Raw genomic sequence first — 24,659 nt, forward strand, 5'->3', positions numbered from 1 at the left:
TTTTAAATTGTTTTTCCTAGGTTTCAACACACTAAGGGGTCCTAGTTTTTCCTCTATTCACCTTTTTTTCCTTCAATCCTCGATAATGGCAAGATGGAACCACAAGTCCACATTTGTTCTCCAATGGCAAGATAATGGAAATAATAAGATAAACCATAAATCTCCAAATTGATAATTATTTGGTCTTGGACCTTGGTTTTAGTGATTATGAAATTTAAGGTTTTTTTTTTTTTTTTTTTCCTATATAAAAATCAGACTCAATCACCATAGCAAGGAGAGATCAACTCTCATAAAAATTAGAGAAAAAATCGCCTGTAAAAGAAAGATATTTACAAAGTGGAAGAGAAAAATAATCAAAGCTTTGTTTGTGAGAAATATGGAGAAGAGAAGGAGAGAGAAAGAGGCCTGATTTGGCGAATGAGACTTCAATGGTGAGGGAGAAGGAGAAGAAAGAGAGAGAGAGAGAGAGAGGGAAGAAAGGTTATTTTAGTAATTTTGTGTAAAATATGCAGTGTACGTAGAATTTGATGTGGGTGTGAAAAGAAAAAAAGGTTAGAAGCCCAGCTCATATAATGTAAAATTATAAATATGGATCATCAACTAAACTAAAATAAGTGAATAAAAGTAGAAAGGTTCAAGCAAAAAAAAAAACAAGAATAAAAGTAGAAAGACGCATTCTGAGTTAAGCAACTGGAAACGCTATTCCGGTTGGCGGTTTTAGTAGTTCCCAATTCCAAGTGGAAGAGTCGAAGGGCCAGAAAAACAACGGTTCTGTGTTGTATGTCATCGTCATCATCTGAAAAAAACATGGCGATGGGAATCCCACCTCAACATTTTGTTTAAAAAAACAAAGAAAAAAACATGGCGATGGAAATCCCATTCGATCAGATCAAGCAGCTTCAGATCTCGCTTCGGAAGCAAGTCAATCTCTCGTCCTACGACTCGCCAAACGACGACGACGACAACGTTTCGCTCCCTAATCTACCTTCCACCGAAGAAGCCATAGCTGCGCTCGATCCCTCCCCGCCGTACCTCCGCTGCAAGCATTGCAAAGGCAGGCTCCTGAGAGGCATAGAGTCTTTTATATGCGTTTTCTGTGGCACAGAAACCTGCAAGGACGTTCCTCCTGACCCTATCAATTTCCGCACCACTATCGGTTATCGCTGGTTTCTCAATTCCTTCAACTTAGATGGATCAGTATGTTCCCTAATTCTACTCTTATTATTTTTAATGTGGGTTTTTTTTTTTTTTTTTTGGGGGGGTAGTTTTTGTTTGCTTTTGCTGGAAGAGAAATGGGATTTTAGTCGGTTGTATTTGTCGGAATTGAAGTATTTACATTTCTTGATTTTTTTTTTTTTTCCTTGTTGGGTTTCTGAAGGTGTTGAGGATAAAGGGAAACTTTTGTTTTGTTTTTTTATTTTTTATTTATTTATTTATTTTATTTTTAATGATGGAAATGTTGAAGCCCTATACTTTTAAACCTATTTTAAGTTATAATTCCGAGTGTTGATATTGAATTTTCTTGTGATTCTGAATCTGATTGTTCTTCTTTTCTACATTTTGCGAATTAGTAGAAATTTAGATGGGTTATCGTGTATGATTTTGCACCAGTGCTTGCTTGGTTGTGAGATTGACATTAACTGGAGCTTGTTATTAGCATGTGCAAGATTTTTTTTTTTTAGATTGGAGCTAGTTTTAGTGCTCTTTTCACTATGTGAAGCTACAAGGAACTGCACGTATGCTAACAAAAATTAACGGCTTTTTGGACGTATGTTTCGTTCAACTAGGTTGATTATGATTAACGAGTACCAGAAACAAAACAAAAAAACTTTTCTTTTTTTTTGTTTTTGAGTTTGAGCCATTGATCTGGCTTTTGCATGCAGATCGGTTTGTTCCTAGTGATGTCCAATATTTCTGAAACAATTATCTTTGATTGTTCCTAGTTATATCCAATATTTCTGAAACAATTATCTTTGGTTGTTATTGTTTTTCCAAGTCGGCATTGTTTTTCCTGTCGTTTATAAATTTACTAGAGAAAGGGGTTGTTCTTCCAATCCTGGAATAGGCACTGAAATTAAGTTTATGGGATTTCTGCATGTAGGATGCTTTGTAAGTCTGGCACATTGTTTTGCAGGAGATTGTGGAACAACCCGTGGAAGCAAATAACTCAAACAGAGGGCAGACTGCACCAAAAGAAGAGTTGAAGTTGTCTGACCTTTTAGATTTAGAGATAACATGGTCTTCTGAGAAAGAGAAAGTTGAAACTACTATTTCAAATGAGACAACAGTTCAGAGCAAAAGCCCCTTGAATTTGGCTGGAATTAATATTGGGAACTTTTTTGATAAAGGAGAGAAAGATGTTTTCTTTAATGTACCTGAACAGTCATCAGCACCAGTGAAACAGATTGTTAACGATGAAAGTAACAAAGGTGAAAATCTTAATTTGTTTGAGAATATTCGTCCTTCTGAAGAGTCATCAGCACCAGTGAAACAGATTGTTAACAATGAAAGTATCAAAGGACATGAAAATCTTAATTTGCTTGAGAATATTCATCCTTCTGAAGAGTCAGCAGCACCTATCAAACAGTCTGTCAACGATGAAAGTATTCAAGGACATGAAAGTCTTCATTTGTCTGAGAATGTTCGCCCTTCTGAGACAGCTGTGCTGTCTGCTGAAGGTGAGAGCAGTTACTCTGATTCTGGTTGGGGGGCAGATTTTCATTCTGCTGCTTCTGGAACAAATCATGAAGAATCAACATCATATGACCCTTTTGCAAATTCCACAATTGATCTCTCTGCCCAGATGGACAATGTGTTTGGACCTGGAAAAGACGCCATTGACAGAAAAGAAAAGCAGATGACTGCATCTGCATCCATGGGTAGCGATTGGTTTGCAGATGGTTTATGGAGTAGTTCCAACTCAGGGTTAACAGGTCAGCCTGAAGAGTTTAAGATAACTGCAAATGAGAAGGATGGACAACTGATGGGAAATGTAAATTCCACTTCATCTACAAGTGTTGATTGGGTCCCAGATAATCTATGGCAAAGCAGTAGCAACAAGGCACCTGATAATAAGACCACTGGTGTGGACAATGAATTTGATGCTTGGAATGATTTTACTAGCACATCTAGTGCACAAAATCCTTCAAGTAGTTCTTGGAACCAATCTATGACTGCTCCTAATGACCAGACTACAGAAATAAATTTATTTAGCTCATCTAACAACCCAGGGGATACAAATTTTGGTAGTTTTTCTCAACCGGATCTCTTTTCAGGAACATTTAGCAGCTCAAATGGTTCTACAGAAGTGAATAAAATGAAATTAGAAGCTTCAGCTTTAGACAGGTGCTCTAGGTCTAACCTAATTTCTTTTGACAGAAATGAATTTTGTTAGTTTTTTCTCTGTCTATCTGACTGTAATAATATGATGTTTTTCTGGCATACATTAAGAAAGGATGCTAAGGGCGATAATGCAAGTTCAGCCTAAAAAGGGAACATAAACCATTTGGTCATTTAGCCAAATCCAACTCAAGATACTAGATGAAACTCCGTTTTTATAATCAAGCTTTCAGCCTTCATCTGGCTCTACTTGGAATAGAGTTGAGTTGATTGTCCTTTCTCATACTGTTTCTTGATGTTTCAGGAAAACTGAAGCTAATGCAATAGATGGAAGGAACTCTGAATCCGTAGAGGAAAGTGGAGATGTTTCTGGTGCAAAAACCATGTCGAAGCCTGATGATGTAGAGATGTTGATGTCACAGATGCATGACCTCTCTTTTATGCTTGATAGCAATCTTTCGGTTCCTTCCAAACAAGATGGACTAAATTCATCTTCTCAAGACTGAGACCGAATTTGTTTAGAATCTTTAAAACATAATATTTATTCATCGACCAGTATTCAGGTTCCAGGTGTTACTATATTCTCTTTTTTCTTTCCTTTTCTTTTTGGGGTGTTGCGGCTTTTGGATCTGCATCCTTGTTCTGGTGGGTACAGCATTTGTATTTTTTGTTGGAGGTGTATGTGAGATGGTTTTGATCTCTTATGATAGAAACATTTTTTAGTCATATGAAAAGAATGAGACTTGGTTAATGGCAATATCCTGAATGGAAGAAGCATACTATAGTCTTTATCTTTATCTTTTTCTTGTTTATTTCAGTACTTATTTTGGACCTGCTATCTCGAGATTGATTTGAATATTGACTGTTCTATGTTGGTTCTGTCTTTAGATATTGCAATGTCATTGCATTCTTTTTTGGGTGAATTTCATTAGCACTGCAAGTAAATCAGAGAAGAGGCAAAATTTGAGCCTAATCTCTATTACTTTCATTTTTGGGTACAAATAATTATACCTCAGAAGCACCAAAATCAGACTTGCTGAAGGCAGAAAAGGATGAAAAACTAGTGGATAATTTCTTTTGTACATCTTTTTGAGTATTGATGTTTACAGTAGTTGAAAAGGAAGGGAGTAAACTGAGGGCAGAGTTTACTTTCTTACACCAAAATCAACCGACATTGAATTTTCTCTCTCTTTGTATCGGACTATATTCATACTTAAAAAGGGTGAAAACTTGAAGAAAGACAGGTCCTTAAGACAGGCCCTTTTGTTCTTAAGCTCGTTAGGCAAAACTATGCAACTTACCTAAACTAAGCTAGTGAATAAGCATTACGTTAGCATTGTATGTATGCATGAATAATGTCATAAATTGTGGTTCTCCCAGCCAAGCATGGATAACCCCAATTGCGTGCTGTTTAGCCTTTTGAGAAGCTTTTTTTCAGATAGATAGCTTCCCACCTGGTTGTATTTGATAAAGGTCTCCGGATGAGAGACTGTTGAATAACTTTTGCAGCGATAGCCTGGTTGTCGGGTCATCCTGCAAAAGAAAAAGAATTCCTGATTTTGCCTCTTTACTAGCAGTAATAAAAAACGGAACCAACAAGCAACATACTCATAAGTGATGGTATAGCAAATTTTACTCTGATGCATGTGACAAAGGAAGGGCAAACATTATTAACTTCAGCATCTAAAAGAAAATTGAGTTCCTGAATACATTTTCGTGTGTGGTGTGGCTTTTCTGAGCCTAATGTCTTGACAGAAATCTCCCAACTTGGAACATGGGAGAACTTACCTGAAGGTTTTTAATGAAGGTAGTCTCAGTGAACTTCCTAGGGAGACATCCTCCTAAACCATAACGTGCCCTACAATGAAAATTCATACCATATTATTAAAAGCTGAATATGCAACCAAACATATTAATAATTTTAAACTAAGCTTGAATAACTTAAACTAGTTTACTAACCTTGGATTTTCGGAGAGTCTAATATAACAACAAATAATATGGTTTAGCAACTTCCCAGAAGGTTTTCCAGAAAATTCGTCAACCATTTTCCCCAAAGCTCGGGTTATTGCATAAAATCTTCCCGCATAATAACAACAGTACCTTAGACCATCATCGGTCATCAAAACTTTTTCAACAATAGTTGTGGCAACCTGTACGGCCAATTATTTTGATGATGAGACATTCCAAAGCATGCATGTCCAATTGTAAATATGAAAATTACAATGTAGAGAAAATATAAATATCAAATTACAGGAAAAGTACACTTGAAAACATTAATTTCTCTCTTTTCATAAAGGAATTCTCACATTCTTTATTTATGTTGCAGATGTATAGTATATGTAAAAAGACGACTGCAGTGCTAAACAATGAATAATTGAAGCACTTCTCATTAAGGTGCTCCTCATAATCAGCTATCTGTGTTAGGATATTGCAGCTAAAGAAAATTTACAAAGTCAAATCTCTTCATTCACTTTTCTCTGTCGTTGAAATGGATATTAGACACACATTTCAAGCAAAGAACATTAGGCTGTCATAACAGGTGATGCACAAGTTTTCAATATTCTTACTAAAATATAATAAAAAGATAAGTTAGCAGAACAAACAGATAGAAAGTCACAAGCTGCAAATGATTAGAGGTTCCTGGAACTTACTAGTTTTGAAATTTGACTGCCCACATCCATGCAGATTAGGCATTTAGGAAGTATTTCACTACCGAGAAGGAAGTTAATAATGTTTGCATCGTTAGACTGCGGAAAGAGGGGGATGGAGGCCAAATGTTGGAGGAGGCAGAAAGAGATCGAGAAATCAATGTCTCATTAAGATATATATTAAATTTATAGAAATAATTAGGAAATACCTATACGATCTTTTCAATTAAAATTTCAAATCACAGTGTCAACTAGAAGGATCATATTCCTTAATATTTAGATAGATCTAAAACATGAAAAAACCTAGATATAGTTATCTGAAACATGAAAGCTATTAGAGAAATATTACTCTTAAAGTTACCTTCATTAAGGCACTAATAATATCTAAGCTGGTTATCCTGAGGCATTCATGTGGCTTTTCCTTGTTCATGTTGCTAAGAAAAGGGTATAGATACAGTGGCATGTTAGCTGCAAAAGATAACTCAATCAGTCAATCAGAGCATGTTCTTAAAATTTAACACTCAATCAGGAAGAAGTAATGTTCAAACTTCATAAAAATTTGAAACTTGGAGAATAACTGCATCAATTGTTGTCTAGATTAGGGTAAGATGCTGCAGGAATATAAAAGATAGAAATCTATTATGTAGAAAAATGGAGTTATTCTTGTTAAATTCAACTGCTTCTTGTACAATATGGACACTTTGAAGTCATAGAACTAAGCTACTTTCACACATCGGATACAATGAATTAAAAGAAAAGGATAATTAACAAACACCTAAACAATTAGGCATTTTCTTATATACCATAAATACATTTGCTTTCTTTCAAGATGAAGAGCTATTCAAGAATAAAAGTTGACTCTGGAATTACTTTGCCAGAAGTGAAGCATATATTTTACTGAAAAGAGCTGCAAATGTATTCTTCCTCACCTTTACAAGGCAGATATGAATGTAAACTTCTACCATTAAATACTGTTTTAGTTGTTTGAGCATATATTGTTAACAAAAAGTTTTACCTTTACTCCTTCTGGTAGGATGTAAAAAGAAGCCAAAGCTGCATAACTTTAGCTGTTTGAATTCACCAAGTCCTTATAAGTCGAAAATATAGAAAACTAAAACTAATTACCCTTGATGAACAGCATCCTCGTGTCTTCATGAGAAGCTACACACTGTAAAGAAAAAAGCATATCATTTATATACCGTCAAACTAAATTGGTAAAATCTATAATAATTGCATTCATACTCAGAACAAAACAAAAATCGAAAGTAAAATCAAGTAACCAATGATGTAAATTGTCATCTTATAGAATTTTGCACTTCGTAGACACATTGTTCTTGATTGGCTACAATTGACAGTCGGCATCCGGCCTCTTCAGCTATAGAGGCAGCCCACAAATGATGAATATATTGATGTTTCTATTTAATCTGTTTCAGATTGGTTAAAATAACTTAAAATTTACTTGAAATTAATTGAAAAACAATTCATGCAGAGAAATCCACATGCAGTTTTATATATTTGGGAGAGAGGATCTAGAAGTACCAATAAAACAAATATAAATTTTCTTCAAAATGTTGTATGAAATTGTATGGAATAGGAATAGTAAACTCATGATCCCTCAATGCGATTGCCTGATGATCACATTTGTTTATCCATATAAATGACCAAGTTGAGGTAATTTTATCAATAAGAGTAACTAACAAATACCAATCGAGATGCACCTCTTGACAACCATATATGGTTAAATTCTGCCACCTACCAAACTGAAATTCCATTAATGGCTTGATATCACAAATCCCTACTTACAGCAAGTTCTTGGATCCTTAAACTCAAAGATATTATGAGAGAATTGCTTGCATAGAACTAGTAAAACCTTCTTATCATGTAATTCTCCAATGCAAGGCAAAGTAGCAAAAGCCATGCGATGAAATAGTAAACTTCCTTGTCGTATAATTCTTCAATGTAAGACCAAGAAGCAAGCACTATGTGCTGAAGTATCTCTAAAACTTGAGTACTTTATCACAATTTTCACATCGATCATTCATCAATGTTCTGACATTGCAAATAATATGGAGACAACGTATGAAAACATGACCTCAGAGTAAATTACATCAAAACTCCGAATAAAACTCTATATAATTCAAATAAAACTAAAACATGTGGCTTATATCCTCATAAAACTAGATTATAGTGAACGAATTAGGCTATAACCTCAAGTAATGCAACAGCATAGCACACTCTATTTGATTCACTGTCTCTAAGGTTTGGGGTTGACAGCAAGGGGTATACTGCCACTATTTCCTGACATAATAAAGAAAACATCATTGTTATCACTCTTTTAAACAAAAGTAAGATCCATTGCTCCCTATCATAAAATAGAATACAAAATGGTTTTAAGTAAAATAATTTGTCAGATTCAAGAAAACTTGAGCAAAAAAGATTCATGGAAAAATTTGTTGACTGAAAATGGCAAGAGACCTGCTATACCTGCAAGAGTTTATACATAGCTCCAAAAGAATGCCACAATAAAAGAGCCAAATCTTCATGAGTCATCCTAATCTGTGGATTAAAAAAATGGAAGCAAAAGAGGGAGAAAAAAAAAAAAAAAAAAAAAAGGAGGCTGGTGGTGTGTGAACAACCAAAATATTGAAAATGAATATGTAAATAGCAAAGGAAATGGCAATTAATTAGAAATAAGAAATATAGGATACGTTTATTACGTGAATCAATTGTACATTACGGCTATTCTTAATACTTTGTATGCAGTCAAGCTTTCAGAAGCAAAGATAATTATCAAAACATCATTGCACCGACTGCAACTTTTTGATTAAATATAAGAACAAATTAATTATTATCCCAACTAGTTCTTACCAAAACTTCAATCAAGACAAAGAATAAGCATAAAGTGGATGATGCCTGTAATTTGATCATTTAAAAATACATTATATTCCACAATCTTCAAAAACATCTAGGATTATCATAGTGACCACGTTGTTAGCTAGGTCGTCTTTTACATGTGGTTAATATACATATATATATATATATAAATTTCCTATGTATGTCTTTCACAATAATGGTAAACAGTAACCTACCATATATTATTTACTATACATTATCTTATTTTTAAGTGGCAATCTACCATATATACAATCTCTTCACTGAATAATTGGTATGTGCATTGAATAATTTCACCTACTCCTTCAATTATAATACATGTTATACATAATATTATCTGTGAATTGAATTCTCATTTACATTTAGTTTTATAATTTACTTTATTCACTGAGTCATGTATTACAAAAACACGAATAAATCTAATTAAACTACGTCAGAAAAAAAAAATGAAAAAGAAAGGAATTAATTAATTTTTTACATTACTTGCAATGACAGTTTACATTTTTCATTTTTCTTTTTTTTTAACGGCGCTCTGGTTTTTTTTTTATTGGCGATTTCTCGGTAACCAAACAGGAATTAGCACAACAAAGACGAAACTATAATTTTAAAAAAAAAAAAAAATTGCCTTGCAAAGGTGGTAGAGAGCTCGTTCTCGGGTATGTTCATGAGCAAGCGCCAGAATCAACTTCTCGACGTAGACCATTTTGGGCCGGCCGGCATTACTGAAAGCGTTCAGTGACTCGGACGTGCTGGGACCCACTTCGCGTCTACACCCCACAAAATCTTCCGGAAGGTTCGCCATTCTGGGTTTGAACTTGGAATTGTGTGTGTGTGTGTGTGTCTCTCTCTCTCTCTCTCTCTATATATATATATATGTGTGTGTGTGTGTGTGTGTATATATACAGAGGCAGGGATGGGATTACGATGCTTATATAGTAGGGGGTTTTCTGGAGGAGGAAGGCGGAGTGAGTGAATGCTTGCTCGCCAATTCGCTATGCAAAAATTACACCTTTAACAAGAAAAACATATCGTAAAAGGGTAAAATTGGAATTCAAAAAATAAAAAAGTTTTCTTTTCTTTTGGAAATACAGTTTTTTCAGCAAAATTCCACGTGGCAACATGCAGTGTAAGTCAATTGTGGCTTTTGTGATATTTCAATGACGTGGCACCTGAAAACTTGTATTGTACCTGAGAAGATTATTGCAATTAATTAATGAAAATTACCAAACAAAAGAAAATATTAAAATCTTTTTATTTATTTGTTTTCGTTTATTTTTTTTTTTTTGAAATTTGGCAATTTATTTGTTTTCGTTATTATTAACATTTTTGTGTGGTTGGTCAGAAAAAGACAAAAAATACAAAATTGACATATATATATATATATAGACAACTAGTTGTTCTATTTATCAAAACTAAGGTCATAACATCTATTTTTAATTTTTGAATCACGGTAAAATTTTTTAAATTATATTTAATCATTAAATTATAATAAAATTTATTTTTTAAATAAAATTTTATATTCATAAATATATATTTTATTAATTTTAATTTTAAATCTTAATTATTAATATAATTAGATATCAGATATTAAAGATATTAAAATTATTAAATTAATTTTGACTTTACTTTTGTATATATAAATATTAAAACTATTAGATTAATCCTGACTTTATTTTTGTGTATATATATATATATATAAATATTTTTCATTATCATTAATTATATATTTTATTATTTTTAATTTTAAATCTTAATTATTAATCTAAGTCTTTTTGATTTCAATGTTATATATATATATATATATATATTATTTGCTATCATTAATAAATGGTTACCAATAGAATCTACATGCAAATGATAATTAAATGGTTACTATAAAATGATTCATTATCAAAATTTTAAAATAAAAAATAACAAAATTTAGTACTCCAATTAAAATTTATCTCCAAATTAAGTTACAATTTGCTTTCTTTTTATCTCCAAACATGCTTTAAATTATGAATTCATCATCATTTCAAATATTAATTAGCTTTCCATGAAAAAAGAACATATTAATGCACCTTTAGCATAAGTTAATGTATTCTCTATGGAGGCATACTATAATGTGTACTCCTTTAAATACTTGTTAATGATAGAAATAACTAGAATAATTAAACTTTAACGTAATATTTTGTGGGTTTTTTTTCTTTTTTTTCCTTTAATTGTTATTTTAATATTTAAAGCTTATTAGTTTGTCAGTACTGATGTATCACCACACCATGTTGGTATTAAAAAAGTCGATAAAAAATGAAGGGGCCTTTTTGAATCATTGGCACAAAACTCTTTGACTAGAATTTGATCCTTTAAAGAAACAAAAGTACCACTACAACTAAAATGTGAATTCTGAGTTACTATTAAAGGAAAAAACAAACTATCACACTTCTAGCAAACGAAAATGGTAATTCCTCGTCCAAAAAAGTAACAACAAAATGAACCTCATCCTAATAGTCTACATAACAAAAGAAAAATCAAAACTGAAAGAGCAGCCTTGCATTTGGTAGAAAAGGGAATTCCATATTTCCCTTTTCCAAACAGCCCTCTCACATAAGGCCAATAGCTTAGCACCATATAGGCACTGACACCGTACTCAAACAGTCCCGGACCATACCCAACAACATCATTCAGTGGTCGTAGCCCCAGCAAAGGCATGGCCAAAACCGTCATGTGGAGGAACAAAAGGGCAGTGATGGGCACATACATCGCGGAATCGTCGAAGCTGAACCTACCGGCATATGCACCCTCACGGTCACTAATGGTTGGGTGGTATTTCTTTGTGACTTCAAAAACAGCCTCTGAAATCCCAAACAACTTGAGGATCCAAGTTAAGTATGCAAATAAGTTTCCGGTGACGTTGGTGATTCGGTTCATCCTTATAGTGTTCCAACACTTTCGGAGAGATTGACCATGTCCCATACTAAATGTGAAGGTTTGTATGTTTTGAATGAGAACCAAGGCAACAACTAGTACACTAGCAACTTCACCAACCTGCATTTCAAAATATTACAAATTTAAAGGAATTTCTTAAAAAAAAACACTTGTTTCTAATCAAGAGAATTATACTAGTGGTACATTGTGCGTTTTGTATATTTTCCTGTTTACCAATCTAAACCTAGAAACATAAAAGAAACACTTATTTATTTATAATCTAATAAATTTAATTAAAAGCAAACACTTATTTATTTATAACCTAATAAATTTAATTAAAAGCTCATGATTAAAAAAATGCAAAGGAGAACGAATTAATTACCAAGGAAAATTAATAAAAGATGAATATAGTAGTGGAAAAAACATAGAGGGGGTTACCTTGGGTAGGAAATGTGAGTTGGTAACGATGCTATAAACCGGCAAAAGAGAGTACAACAGCTCAGGGAGTGCGCTAACGCACCACATGAGGATAAAAATATAAGCTAAGCATTGCCTGAGCTTAAGCTTCGTTTTGACAGCTAAGACTATAGGATTATTTCTGCTGGATAGGACTTCTAATTGGCCTGTGGCCCATCTTTTCTTCTGGATTGTGACAATAGGCCCACCAGGAGGGGCAGATCCTATAAAGGCCGGAGGATCGGGTAGATACAGCACGGAGCTCCAGCCTTGTGAGTGAATCTTCATTCCCATTACCAGATCTTCTGTTATTGACCCGTACATCCATCCAACCTATAAATAAAAATTATAAATGAACTTTCACTAAAAACACTTTTCAAAATATACATATATATATATATATATAAGACTGCTGCTGCTGCAGAGAAGATCGGTGTGCACTGATCCCTATGCAGCAGTCCTATATATATATATATATACAATTGTACAAATGTTTTAATATTTATTTCTTTTGTATTTTTTATTAAAAGTAATAAAATAGTTAATTTAAAAAAATATATATATTTTAAAAGGAAAAAGAAGCTGAGATTATCACATATGTACCTCTGAACCCCAAGCTGTTTCCAGCTCATAGTCACAACTAGCAACTTGGCAGGCCATCTCAATACAACTTGAAAGATCTTCAGGCTGATCAACCTTTGTATCCGATTCCACCGATAAAGTTTGAGTCGCTAGTTTTATTAACTTGGTCGAATTTCCAAACCTTCTCTTCATTTCCTCGTAACTCAATTTCCCTACAATATATATATATATATATATATATTTTGAGAAAAAAGAAAAAGAAATGATTATTTAAATGCCTAGAAATTCCTACAATTAATATTCAAAGGTATTAAAATAAAATTAAAAAAATATTTATAAGAGGTATTACAATAAATAATGAATAAGCCTAAATTCGTGAAATCTAATTGGAATATTTTAGTGGGTAATTGGCAATGTTAGTTCCTAAACTATATCTATATTTTCAGTTTAGTTTCTCAATTTTATTTCTTGCTACTCTATTCCCTAAACTTCATATTCTAGTTTACAGTAGTACTTAAACCAATTTTTAACATAATTTTTGGTAGTTTTGAAACAGGCAATACACCTATTGTAACGATTGTGGATGTTAAACTACTTTTTAATATTATTTTTAGCAAGTTTGAGACATGCTGTATATTTACTATAATAGAAAATAATGAAATTAGAAAATCAAACAACTTCACAAGATTTTTACATCTTGTATCAAGTACACTGGACATCTTAAAACTATTAAAAAAATAGATAAAAGATAATTTAGAGATGAAAGTGCATAAAAAAACTAAAATTTAAGGACCAAAATATTAAAAAAAAAGAAAAAAAGAAAAAAAAGAAATTAAATTTATAGATCAAAGTGCAGTTATAAATATAGTTCAGAGACCAACTATCTAAATTTCCTAGTTTTTATTATGTATAAACCAATTCAGTTTAGTCCATCTTTTATAAGCTTTAAATTTTAAAAAGTAAAAATGGTATTTTAACATGCTAAATGTGTGCCTCAAACTTTTATTTTTCAGAATGTGGAGACCTTTAAAAAGTAAGCCACATATTGAAGCCCAAACGTGAATGGAAGGTATTAAAATATATAAACCATTCATCCATCTCCTACAATCTTGAGTTTGATAAGATTGCAGATTAGATCTTCAAATTTAAAATGCTTAATATTAGACTTTTAGTTTATAATTTATTTTATATTAGGCTTTTAATTTTCAAATTGATTTACAGAAAGCTAAAAATTTAGTAAGTTGATTAAATTTTTTTACTAGTCAATTAATCAATTTTTTCTTATCTTAATAGCAAATTGAAAAAATTAATAATTCTTTTAATTTTTAAATTTTCTACTAGTCAGTTCCAAGAACTAAAGGTTTGAGTTTGAAACTTTAATATGCAATATTGTAAAATTACAGATACTAAAATGCAGTTAATTCAAAATAAAAATAAAAATAAAAATAAAAAATAAAAAACCAACCTTGTTCATTTGCATGAGCATCAAAGGTTAAACCGTAGACCACTTTACGTCTATGAAAACCTGTTCCTCCAAAAAAGGATCCTTGAATTCCAGCCATTCCACGTCCAACCAACTGCATAGACATTGATACTTTTGATTTTTTTGAGCCACATAAACATTGATATTAATTAAAGATTAATGTTTGATATTTTATATATATATATATACATATATATAAACACAACCGACACCATTGAATTTAAAAGCTGGAACTTGTGATAGGTGGATCAGGATTCGGTTACATAATCTTAACACCTACCCTTGTGATAGCTGGAACGTGGGGTGCATAACACAGGCTGACTATTTTGAGAAACCTCAAAGAGGAACTCATAAAAATAAAGAAAGCCCACCACAGGGAAGATGATTAATTTTTTAAAAAACTTACACTAACAAGAATTGAACTTTAAAATCTCTAACTTTAATATAATATTAAAAATAAAATATTAAAACACAATCCAATAACATTAATTTCAAAAACTCAAATTTGTGAAAAATAATCGAATTTAGATTATATACTCTTAAAACCTATAAAAATTGCAGTTAAAATTGATTAGTTTGCATTTGAATCATAAAAACGAATAAATATATATATATATATATAGTTCATTTAGAGTGTGGACGGTCTTCATGCGAATCACAGTATTGGTGACGATTTTTTATAATATTAATAATAATTTTTTAAAAAATTATCGTTAATATTATAAAAAACCGTCATTAATACTTATGTACTTGTACAAACCGTACTCGTTATATATATATATATATATTATACGTACTTCAAAAGCTGCAAAAAGGTCGTTTCCAAAAGGGTCATCTTTCAACTCGTTGTATGACAATTCACGGCACTGGATGTATGCGCAATCTCTGTGATTGAGGCCAAGCAACAAACACATTGCCTGCTGAACAATCTTTGGATTGTTGATGAACATGTCAGAATCCACATTCAACGTAAATGGTGCGTTTGTCATCACTCCCGAGACCCTTGTCTGCACATGTAAATTTACGCAACAACATCCATTTAACAGTCCACAAAATAATTTTATTTAATTTATACCATTTTTAAGCAAAACATTTTTCAATACCACCACTCATTTTACTAATACGTCACTGCACTATTGCAGCCCAATTATTTACATACAAACGCCCTAAAAAACAAACAAACAAACAAACAAATAAATGCTTTCATAAAAAAAAAAAAAAAATTTCTAATTCTAATAAATTTTAATATATTTAATTAACTATTTATTTCTATATTGTCGAAAGGGATTCAAACACACAACCAAAGCACATAAATGTGAACTAAAACTAATTATTATAGTTTATAACTAAGGCGTTATTTAGCATAGTTTCTAAAAAGTTATTTTTGATTTTTAAGATTCTAAAGTTCTTTTTCAAAATGTTTAAACAGTTTTTTAAAATGTTTTAGATTTGCACAGGAGCTAACCACAACTAATAAAAAGTAGTTTTTTCATAAACCCTTTTTTTTTTTTTTTTTGGGAGAAACGTACTCCTAAACGTAAACTATTCCAAACAGCATGGACGGACACACATGGGCCAGAGGCACCTACCCATCAAATTTTTTCTACTTTTAATTTTTTATTTTTTTTGTAGTTTACTAATTTAGTCTTCAAAACCAAGTTGTGCCTCTCCTCACCATATCTCCCACACACCAACCTTTTTTAATTTTTTTATTTTAGTATTTTCTAACCTATATTTTACTTATTCATAATAATAACTATTTAATATAATCAAAATATGTATAATCCTTTTAGCAAGATAATCATTACTTAACCATTATATTAAATATATTATTTGTCATTTTAATTATTAAATAACAAAAAAATATGTAATTAAAGATATATTTACCCCCCCCCCCCAAAAAAAAAATGTAATTACAACAAAAATATGATTATAACAATACTTATTTATCTATAACTTTTTGTTTTAGTTACACAGAAATTGAGTTGCCAAATTTATGAATTTAATTACATATTTATTCGAGTTAGTTTTTCTTAATAAAACAATTTAATTTATGTGAGTTAATTAATTACTCCCAAAATCTTTTTTTTTTCTTCTTCAAGGAGTATAAATGTTTATTTTGTGTTCTAAATTTGTAATAATTTAGTGTGAAAGGCAGTTCAAATTTGACAAAATCATTGAAACTACATATTTCTCTAAAAGGTTTTGAATAAAAATAAAAAGGAATATTTAATCTTACTTAGTTTAGTAAAGATTTTCAATCTTTTTGGTAAAATTAATTAGAGTAGGATATAGCAAAAGATGTTTATATGTTTCTCTTTCTGAATTTTAAATTCGAAAACAATGTATTACTGAGGAAAAAAACAAAAAAAAAAAAAAAAATCAAACACATTCATATAATGGTGCCCTCTGTATTTTAGTTTTCCAAAATCATCTTTGGAACATAAGAAAAAGGTCTTAATAACAAGGTCAAAATGGTATTTCGATTTTGTAAATAAAACTTATAGTTAGTTGTCCATCAGTAAAAGATATAATCTTTGGAAAATAAGAAAAAAAGTCTTAATGATAAGGTCAAAATGGTATTTCAATTTTGTAAATAAAACTTATAGTTACTTGTCGATTAGTAAAAGATATAAATATATATGTTTCGGAAAATGTAAGACTTACCAAAACATTCATAGCGCCAGCTTTGTAGTGGTGTTGATGATTCGGACGCTTTTCTCTGGAAACGTAAATTAGATGTGGCAATCCATTTGAAATTCTTTCCTTGTTCTCCCATATAACCTATAAAATAGACTTCGAAATTAATAAATCATGTATACAAATGCATTTTCTTTATTTTGCGACATGATATTCATTAAAAAAAGGAAAATCAAGTGCGACATGATATTCATTAAAAAATGAAAAAAAAAAGTGCGATATTTTTATATTTTTCTCCTCAATTCTTTACTTATAATTTTCAAAAGCAAAAGTTTAACTCTTATCTTTCTTAGCTATACATTTTGCTTACCATCCTTCCAAAAGAAATTTTTAGTATTCATTAATAATTATACTACTTTTATTTTATTTTATTTTTTAATTAGTCACTCTACAATAATATTTTGTTTTAAAATTAAACTAATAGTTTGAAAGGATCTCTCTTTCTCCCTCTTTACTGTAAATATAAAAATTGTTTAAAATAAATATAAAAAATATTTTTTATCATTATTGATAATGAAACACAGGTAAAATACATGTCGTATGATAATTTAATTAGCTTTCATTTTTTACATTTTCATATAAAAATTTAATATATGATTAAATATCTTTAATTAATATTTACCATTCATGGATCCAATTATTCATGGATCGCATTAATCCTCGCTACCAATAGACAATAGTAAAAAATGACAAAATTTTAAATATAAAATTTGTTTTAACTTGATGTATGAAGTATGATTTGAACATTGAATTTTTTTCCTATATGTTTATATGTTTTTCAATCTTACAAACATTACAAAAACCAAAAAAAAAAAAAAGCAAATTCATTATTTACGAAAAAGAAATAATAATAATATACAAAATCATTTCGACGTTAGATAGTGTTTAAAAAGTATCAAAATTTTAATGGAAATTAATTTTTTAAAATTCAATTTGCTATGGATTATTTTTTAAAATATTTGGTTTGTATAAAATAATTAAAATTTATCAGTAATTAATTAATTTTTGTTTTAAAAATTGAAGATACAAATTTTTTAATAATATATATATATAATTAATTTACCATGAAAACTTAAAATGATATTAATTTTGAAGGATTTTTTTACTTTATTTTTTTTTTTCTTTCTAAAAATTATTCAAGTACAAAAATATTTTGTTTTTTAAATAAATTTAAATTTCCATTAATTTCACACTTCCCAAAGGCGAAATAAATGTCCAATGGGAAAACCAAGATACTGAACCCGACAATTTTGACTCTGAATCTCGAGATTGCAAAACATTTTTATAATATTAATTTTCATTGAAACGACGCAAGAATATATTCCTTATTGGAAAATGAATAAAAGTCAAGTATGAATAAGTATATATATATTTGCTTAGAAGTTTGAGCAACATATTATCAAAGGTTTATTGCATCATTTTATGAGAAAATTGACTTAGGCTTTAAATATTGAAATCTTGCAATTTAGATAATGCAAGTTTCAATTTGTCATATTTTTATCATATAGATTTTTCTTTTTTTCTAAGTTAATGGTTTAAAAGAGTACTAGAATGCAAGCAATTAAAATTAAAATGCTTACATTGCAATGAGTTGTGTTTTGATATGCATCAAAATATTCATTAAATATTGTTGGAACAACACATGACAAATTGAAATTTAAAACATTAAATTGTAACGCTTAAAATTTTATCAAATTAGAAAGTATAAAATACAATTAAGCTTATTAATTTTATATATTACTTTTTTTTTCTCTGTCTTTTTATTTTGTGCTTATTCAGTTTTAGTGGTAAAATTACTAAAGATCACATAAATTTGTTGGAACAAAATTTGAAGAAGTAATTCCAAAATAATATACGAACCTTGACAATAGCAGGATGATTGTTTTTCTCAGTATTAGCAAAAACGGCGTAGTCTCCAGAAAGATCAATAGGAATCTTTCCCTGAACTGCATCTTCAATCTTTTCTTTCAGCTTTTCGTACTCCTCCTACATAAAATGAATATATAAACAATATCATTAACAATGTCCATGCTATTTTATCCAGATTACATATAATCACACGTGTCAATCAGGCAATCTAAATTCATAGATATTTTATCCGGATTACATATAATGTAATCACACGTGTAAATCGGGAAATATAAATAAAATTCGAATAAATATTACCTTCATCTTTCTCTCTTCTGCTTGGAATATTTCCGACGAGATATTACTCGGCGGCGACGAAGCAGAGTAGCCGGAGAAGTATAACATAGGAGCTCGGACTTGGATGTTGTATTTTTTACAGAAGGGGATCCAAAACCTTGCAAATTTGGAAGCTTCGGTTACAGAGTAAAGAGTGAGAGGTGAACACCCGTCGTCAGAAACATAGCAAGCTACTTTATTAGCTGGATAATCAACCGCCATTAGACACAGCACGGTGTTTGCTGTAGTTATCGGTGGTTCTAGCATCGGATCCGTCGTCGTTACAAACACATCTATTGGGGGAAGATCTGGCACACTATGTACACATATAAATACAATTAGTCTCTTGTACAGGAATTTCGAATAAATTTTTGTCAGAGAGACTTCTAATTACATATAAATTAAAAAAAATAAAAATAAAAGAAGAAATAGGCCTTTTTTTTATTTTTTATTTTATATGTAATTGGAGGTCTGCCACATAAAAATTTGTCTAGGATTACTGGATAAAAAACTGTCTTTGTGAAAATGAAATCCATCATCAAATATTAGGAAACCTAGAACAAGTAATTTCCGAACATTAAATATTTACCTTTGGAGAAGGAATTGTGGATATGTTTTGTAGTCGACGGGAGACCATTTGACGTTGATCCAGAGAAGCCAAAAAAAGGTGTACCAAGACTCGCAGAGGAAGGCGATGAACCAGATGAAACCATGGTCAGAAAGATAGAGCAGACGATAAACAAGAAGAGAGAATAGCAAAACCAACACTATGAGATCAACCACTCTGTCCTTGGTGTTGTTGAGAAATTTCTTTTCGCAGAGAGGATGAGAGGCTGAATTCGCCATTATTGGAGCACTTGATGTACACAGACTACTTTGTTGAAGTAGTGATATTATTATACCAACCAACCAACCAAAGCAGTAATATTATCATACCAACCAACCAAAGCGGTAGATATAGAGAAATGATTCAGTACACCCAGGTAATAATCCATGGGAAATAAAGGCTCAATTAATTAACAGAAATAACATGTCATCCAAATAAGACAAGTGTGGTAGCTCCATAGGACCACCATCCAAGGCCACCACCATTCAAGATTAGTGACCGGGGTTCGTATAGGAGGTAAGGGATGCCTGGGGCATAGCAAAAAATGAAAAATAAAATAAAATGTCATCCAAATTAAATTGCCATTACCCATAAACGAATATATTAGAATATTATAACGTGGAGCACGAGATTCCTTGTTAAATCAAGGCTACGACAATAAATGCTTGATTTTTTAATATATATAATTCCGACCTTTGTTAGTATATAATATATATATATATATATATTGATAGGATCCTACTTGAAAATTCCACTGAAACTCTTAAATAGTTTTATTTAGGAAAATTCTATTCAATAATTTTTTTAAAAAATTCAACGGAATCTGATCCGATTATGAATAAATAACACATGTAAATATGGACATGCTTCCTCTTGCCATTTGGTGTTTCTTTTCTGTCCTTTCAATTAAAAATGGATATGTGTCATTTAAAATATAAAAGAAAATAGAAATTTTATTACCGTTGGTCTCTCTTCTATGATGCCATCTACCCTTTAGTTTCCTCCTCTATGATGTTTTATTTCATCAGTTAAATTATCTATAAATAATTTTTTTTTGGTTTTAACAATTTTAAATCTGCTTGCAATCTTCACGTGTTGATCCCACAAATGGCTCCCAATAACTGAGCAGCCATATCTGAAAAAACACAAAAAAAATGGAAATAAAGAAATAAAGGAGAAGAAAAATTCCACCATACAGACCATTGATGCAGTAATTGAGAGGGTCATGCCACTAAATGTCCTAAAATTATGTAATTGATTTGGTTTTTAACCATGACCCATGAGTGTAAATTGTGTGATTTAAAAAAAGAAAAAGTCATGGGTGTGCAATATAAAAACAACATAAATAATTTTGCAAATATAATTAAAAAGTAACTTGCAGATTCAACAGTGGAAAATCAAAAAGTTAGAAGCTAGAGCTTTGTATAATTGATTTTTTTGAAAATTATTTTTTTATTAAAAAGCTAATAAGTATTTGATTGTAAATAAAAAAAAAAGGTATTAAATACTCATTAAACTGTATTAAATACTTATTAAATTTCCATATAAGGTAAAAAAAAAAAAGATTTTTTAGAGAAACTCAAAATTTGAGCTCCTCTAAAACAGTTTAAAAAAATTCATTTTTTAATCAATAAATATTTATTATTTTTGCCAAACATCATTATTTTTTGATAAAAGAGCTTTTGACCTTCTAATAGAGCTTTTAAGCCCAAAACAAAACCTTGCCAAACAGAGTCGAAGTAATTTATTGTAGGTTGATAGAGAAATAATGCAGAGCTTAAACGGAAAAGAAAACGGAGAAAACGACAATGAAGGAATACTATTCTCTGAAAAAAATTTAAATAAGGTGGCAATCCCTCAATGGGGAGACAGGAAAAGGGATATAGAAGAGGGACATAAGATCTGCATCCTGTAAATATCAAATAATATTTTAATAAAGATAAAATCATCATAGTATGCAAGTTCACAATTATAATTAACATCTACAACTTATCATATTACAAACTATTGCTATACAATGGTCATTACTGTATTTATACTTTAGATAAGATATTCCAAGAATATTTGTAAAATTAAATAATACAACTTATATGAATAAGATTAGGAAACAAGGAAAGATAAACTGCTATTATTGTGCAAAACATGAAACAACAAATGATATGTGAGATAAGTTGTCTGCTAACTGCTTGAATTTAAGGAAACGAATTTAAAAATAAATAAAATATGAGATAAAAATATTTTAATGAGTCACATATTATAATAGAAAAATAATATTTTATTTCTATAAATCTTTCTTTCAAAACCTTTCTTTCTATTCCTTTGAAAGATTTCTCGTTTAAAAATCATTTTACAAATCCAATTTGTATTTTAAATTAATATTATAAAATTAATACTTAAATAGTATAAATTAACGTATGTTAAAAATATTATAAAATGGATCAATCATGATATAAATATTGAGTATAAAATAATATAAACATGATTTATAAAATAGTTATGAAAAATGTAGTAAAATCATAAATATCAGAAAAGCCAACAATATACTTAGAAATATAAATAATGTATCATATAATATACCTAACGCTGTGAAGTGGTGCACGGTATCCCGGAACATCATTGGACAGTAAAATGAAATTGAATTGTGAGATGAACCCACCTCATGACTTTTAGCATCCTAAAAGCATTGTAACAATACAAACCTACAGAATAAACCTACCTCATGACCTTTAGTATACGAAAAGTATTGTAACACCCCGTCCCGAATCGCACCGGAATCCGTGCACGTTGACCGAGGTTGACCGTTGACCGTTGACCGAAAGGGGTAAAAAGTTGACTTTTTGACTCGGTGAGAATTTTGAGTTGACTAGGGTACTGTGGCGAAGTGCACGATGCCACGAGTTCGTAGACTGGTAGCACGTCGAAAACGGAGCTACGGTTTGAAAGTTATGGACGAAACAAGTTGCGGTCCAAACTGTCCAAGGGGTGCCGGAGTTGACTTTTTGTTTATGGGGAATTGAGCTTTGACTCATGCATGGTTGTGAAGTGCTCGTCGATACGAGTTCACAGACTAGCGGCACGCTCAAAACGGACATCCGGTTAAAAAGTTATGGACGTTTGAAGTTTACCGGATACCGTATTATTTTAATGTTTTTGGGTCGGTGAACAGTGAAATGCCACGTGTCAGCTTCTGATTGGTCCACGTGGCATGAACAGTATCATGCAGGGTTTTTATTTGTTAAAACACTCGGGGAAGAGAGAGAAAGAGAGAGAAAGAGAGAGAGGAGAGAGAAAGAGAGAGGAGAGAGAGAGAGAGAGTCACCGGCCGCTGGCCATTTTCACGTTTTCCAGCCTAGTTACTGTACACGAACCAGCCAGCCAGATTGCCCACCTCATTTCCGGCAAAACCTCCAAATTTCACGGCGAACGGCCGCCGGACGCGCCCGGATCGGACGTCCGAAGTTTGGCGGCGATTTTTCCCCCTCCACCGCCGGCCACCGCGAATCGGCACTATTCCGGCAGATATACAGTACACGCGCCATACACCCATCATCCTCTCCTCAAGTCCGGCCTACCCACCAAAAATCACGGCCATCGGACCACCGACGCGCCGGGATCGGAGCGTTTTCCGGCGAGGGGTCGGAAATCTTCAAACGGTGATTTCTCCGCCGTCCGACCTCCGTTTTGCTCACCGTCGGTCCCGTTGGATTGCTCTCCTCACGATCTACAAATCTGCAAAATTTCACAGCCAACGGCCACCGCCGGAACATACTGTTCCGGTGACCGTGGCGGCCCACCGGAAAATACTGTTCCGGCGAGTACCCGAAAATTTCGGCCAGCTCCAGTCCGCAGTGTTCGACCTCCTGAACCCAAATCCGACTTCCGTTTCCGCCAATTTGCGACGGTTTGGGAGAATGGCGGAGCCGAAACCCGGAAAGCTTCCCGACGAAATTCAAACCCCGTCGGGTACGATCATCGAAAATTAAGACCGGATCTGTGATTAGCATCACTCGAGCTTCGATTCGGTATATAACTCGTAAATTCTAGATATCGTTTGTGTTTTGACCCCCCGGGTACCGGGTATTATTTACCCGAATAAAATATTAATTTATTTGACTGTCTGTGAATTTTGTTCTAGGAGCACCGGTGAGTCGTAGAATTGATCCCGTAGTGGATCATGGGTTAATTGCGTGCTCCAGGTGAGTGACCCACCTTCAAATTAATTTTGGGAATTTAATTGGTGAATATATAATGTGTGATTTAAATATTTGGAATTTAATTTCTATGTGCCAAATATTTATTTGAATTATTGTGGAATTATTTGTGAATTTATCGGATTTAAGAAAATGTGTATTTCACCAATTTATGCCATGTGGAATTATTTTATGGTTTTGAGGATTTTGAAATTTGTGTGGTTTTAATGGTAAATTGGGCACGATTCGATTTTCAAATATTTCAAGGAAAATATTTGGTTATATTGGTGATTTCAATTTTTATGAAATATGCCCATAAAATATTATGGGATTTGATTATGATATTTCGAGAAATTATTTATGCTTGGAAAAAATGTGGATATTTGAATTGATGGATTTGGGAGTTGGTGGATTTGAAAATCATGGGATTTATGGTATTAATTATAAGGAAATTGTGGAGAATTTCCCGGTTCAAGCGGATGGATTATGCCCGCTATGTTTATGAAAAATGTGAAATTTGTTTTATGATTTCAATTTATGGATTTTATAATTTTTAGATGCACCGTGCACGTACTGGTGTTCTGATTATGTGATATGGTATATGTGATATGGTTAGTGTGCACACGGTTGTGATTAGCGCGCAGGTGGGTGTGAGTAGCGCGCGGTTGATATTA

The 24,659-nt window shown here is 31.7% G+C and overlaps 3 protein-coding genes across 4 annotated transcripts; 1 reads left to right on the top strand and 2 right to left on the bottom strand.

Annotated features, from left to right (window-relative positions):
• The first annotated feature begins 597 nt into the window (after nt 1-597).
• On the top strand, nt 598-4,136 carry LOC107417123 (uncharacterized). Its single transcript, XM_016025692.4, has 3 exons — nt 598-1,197; nt 2,135-3,345; nt 3,644-4,136. The coding sequence occupies exons 1-3, from the start codon at nt 862-864 to the stop codon at nt 3,843-3,845; spliced, it is 1,749 nt and encodes a 582-aa protein (XP_015881178.3). The 5' UTR covers nt 598-861; the 3' UTR covers nt 3,846-4,136.
• A 227-nt stretch (nt 4,137-4,363) lies between these two features.
• Nucleotides 4,364-9,873, bottom strand: LOC107417113 (cell differentiation protein rcd1). 2 transcript variants are annotated; one of them, XM_016025676.4, is made up of 9 exons: nt 9,505-9,872; nt 8,472-8,543; nt 8,196-8,285; nt 7,113-7,155; nt 6,349-6,455; nt 5,991-6,086; nt 5,299-5,489; nt 5,128-5,197; nt 4,364-4,872 (listed from the first exon to the last, which is right to left on the bottom strand). In XM_016025676.4, exons 1-9 carry the CDS (start codon nt 9,679-9,681, stop codon nt 4,774-4,776), a joined length of 945 nt encoding a protein of 314 aa, XP_015881162.4. In that variant the 5' UTR covers nt 9,682-9,872; the 3' UTR covers nt 4,364-4,773. The 2 variants fall into 2 exon arrangements, with proteins under 2 accessions (XP_015881162.4, XP_060672478.1); XM_060816495.1 differs by lacking the exon at nt 5,991-6,086 and having other exon boundaries at nt 9,505-9,873.
• Nucleotides 9,874-11,242: 1,369 nt separating this feature from the next.
• On the bottom strand, nt 11,243-20,310 carry LOC107417092 (cellulose synthase-like protein H1). The gene is made up of 9 exons (XM_048471954.2): nt 19,778-20,310; nt 19,171-19,504; nt 18,865-18,990; nt 16,972-17,088; nt 15,102-15,311; nt 14,287-14,398; nt 12,843-13,033; nt 12,222-12,572; nt 11,243-11,903 (listed from the first exon to the last, which is right to left on the bottom strand). Exons 1-9 carry the CDS (start codon nt 20,032-20,034, stop codon nt 11,355-11,357), a joined length of 2,247 nt encoding a protein of 748 aa, XP_048327911.2. The 5' UTR covers nt 20,035-20,310; the 3' UTR covers nt 11,243-11,354.
• Nucleotides 20,311-24,659: the final 4,349 nt, after the last annotated feature.

The sequence above is a fragment of the Ziziphus jujuba genome, chromosome 4 (genome assembly GCF_031755915.1).
Source record: "Ziziphus jujuba cultivar Dongzao chromosome 4, ASM3175591v1".
NCBI classification, from domain to species: Eukaryota; Viridiplantae; Streptophyta; class Magnoliopsida; order Rosales; family Rhamnaceae; genus Ziziphus; species Ziziphus jujuba.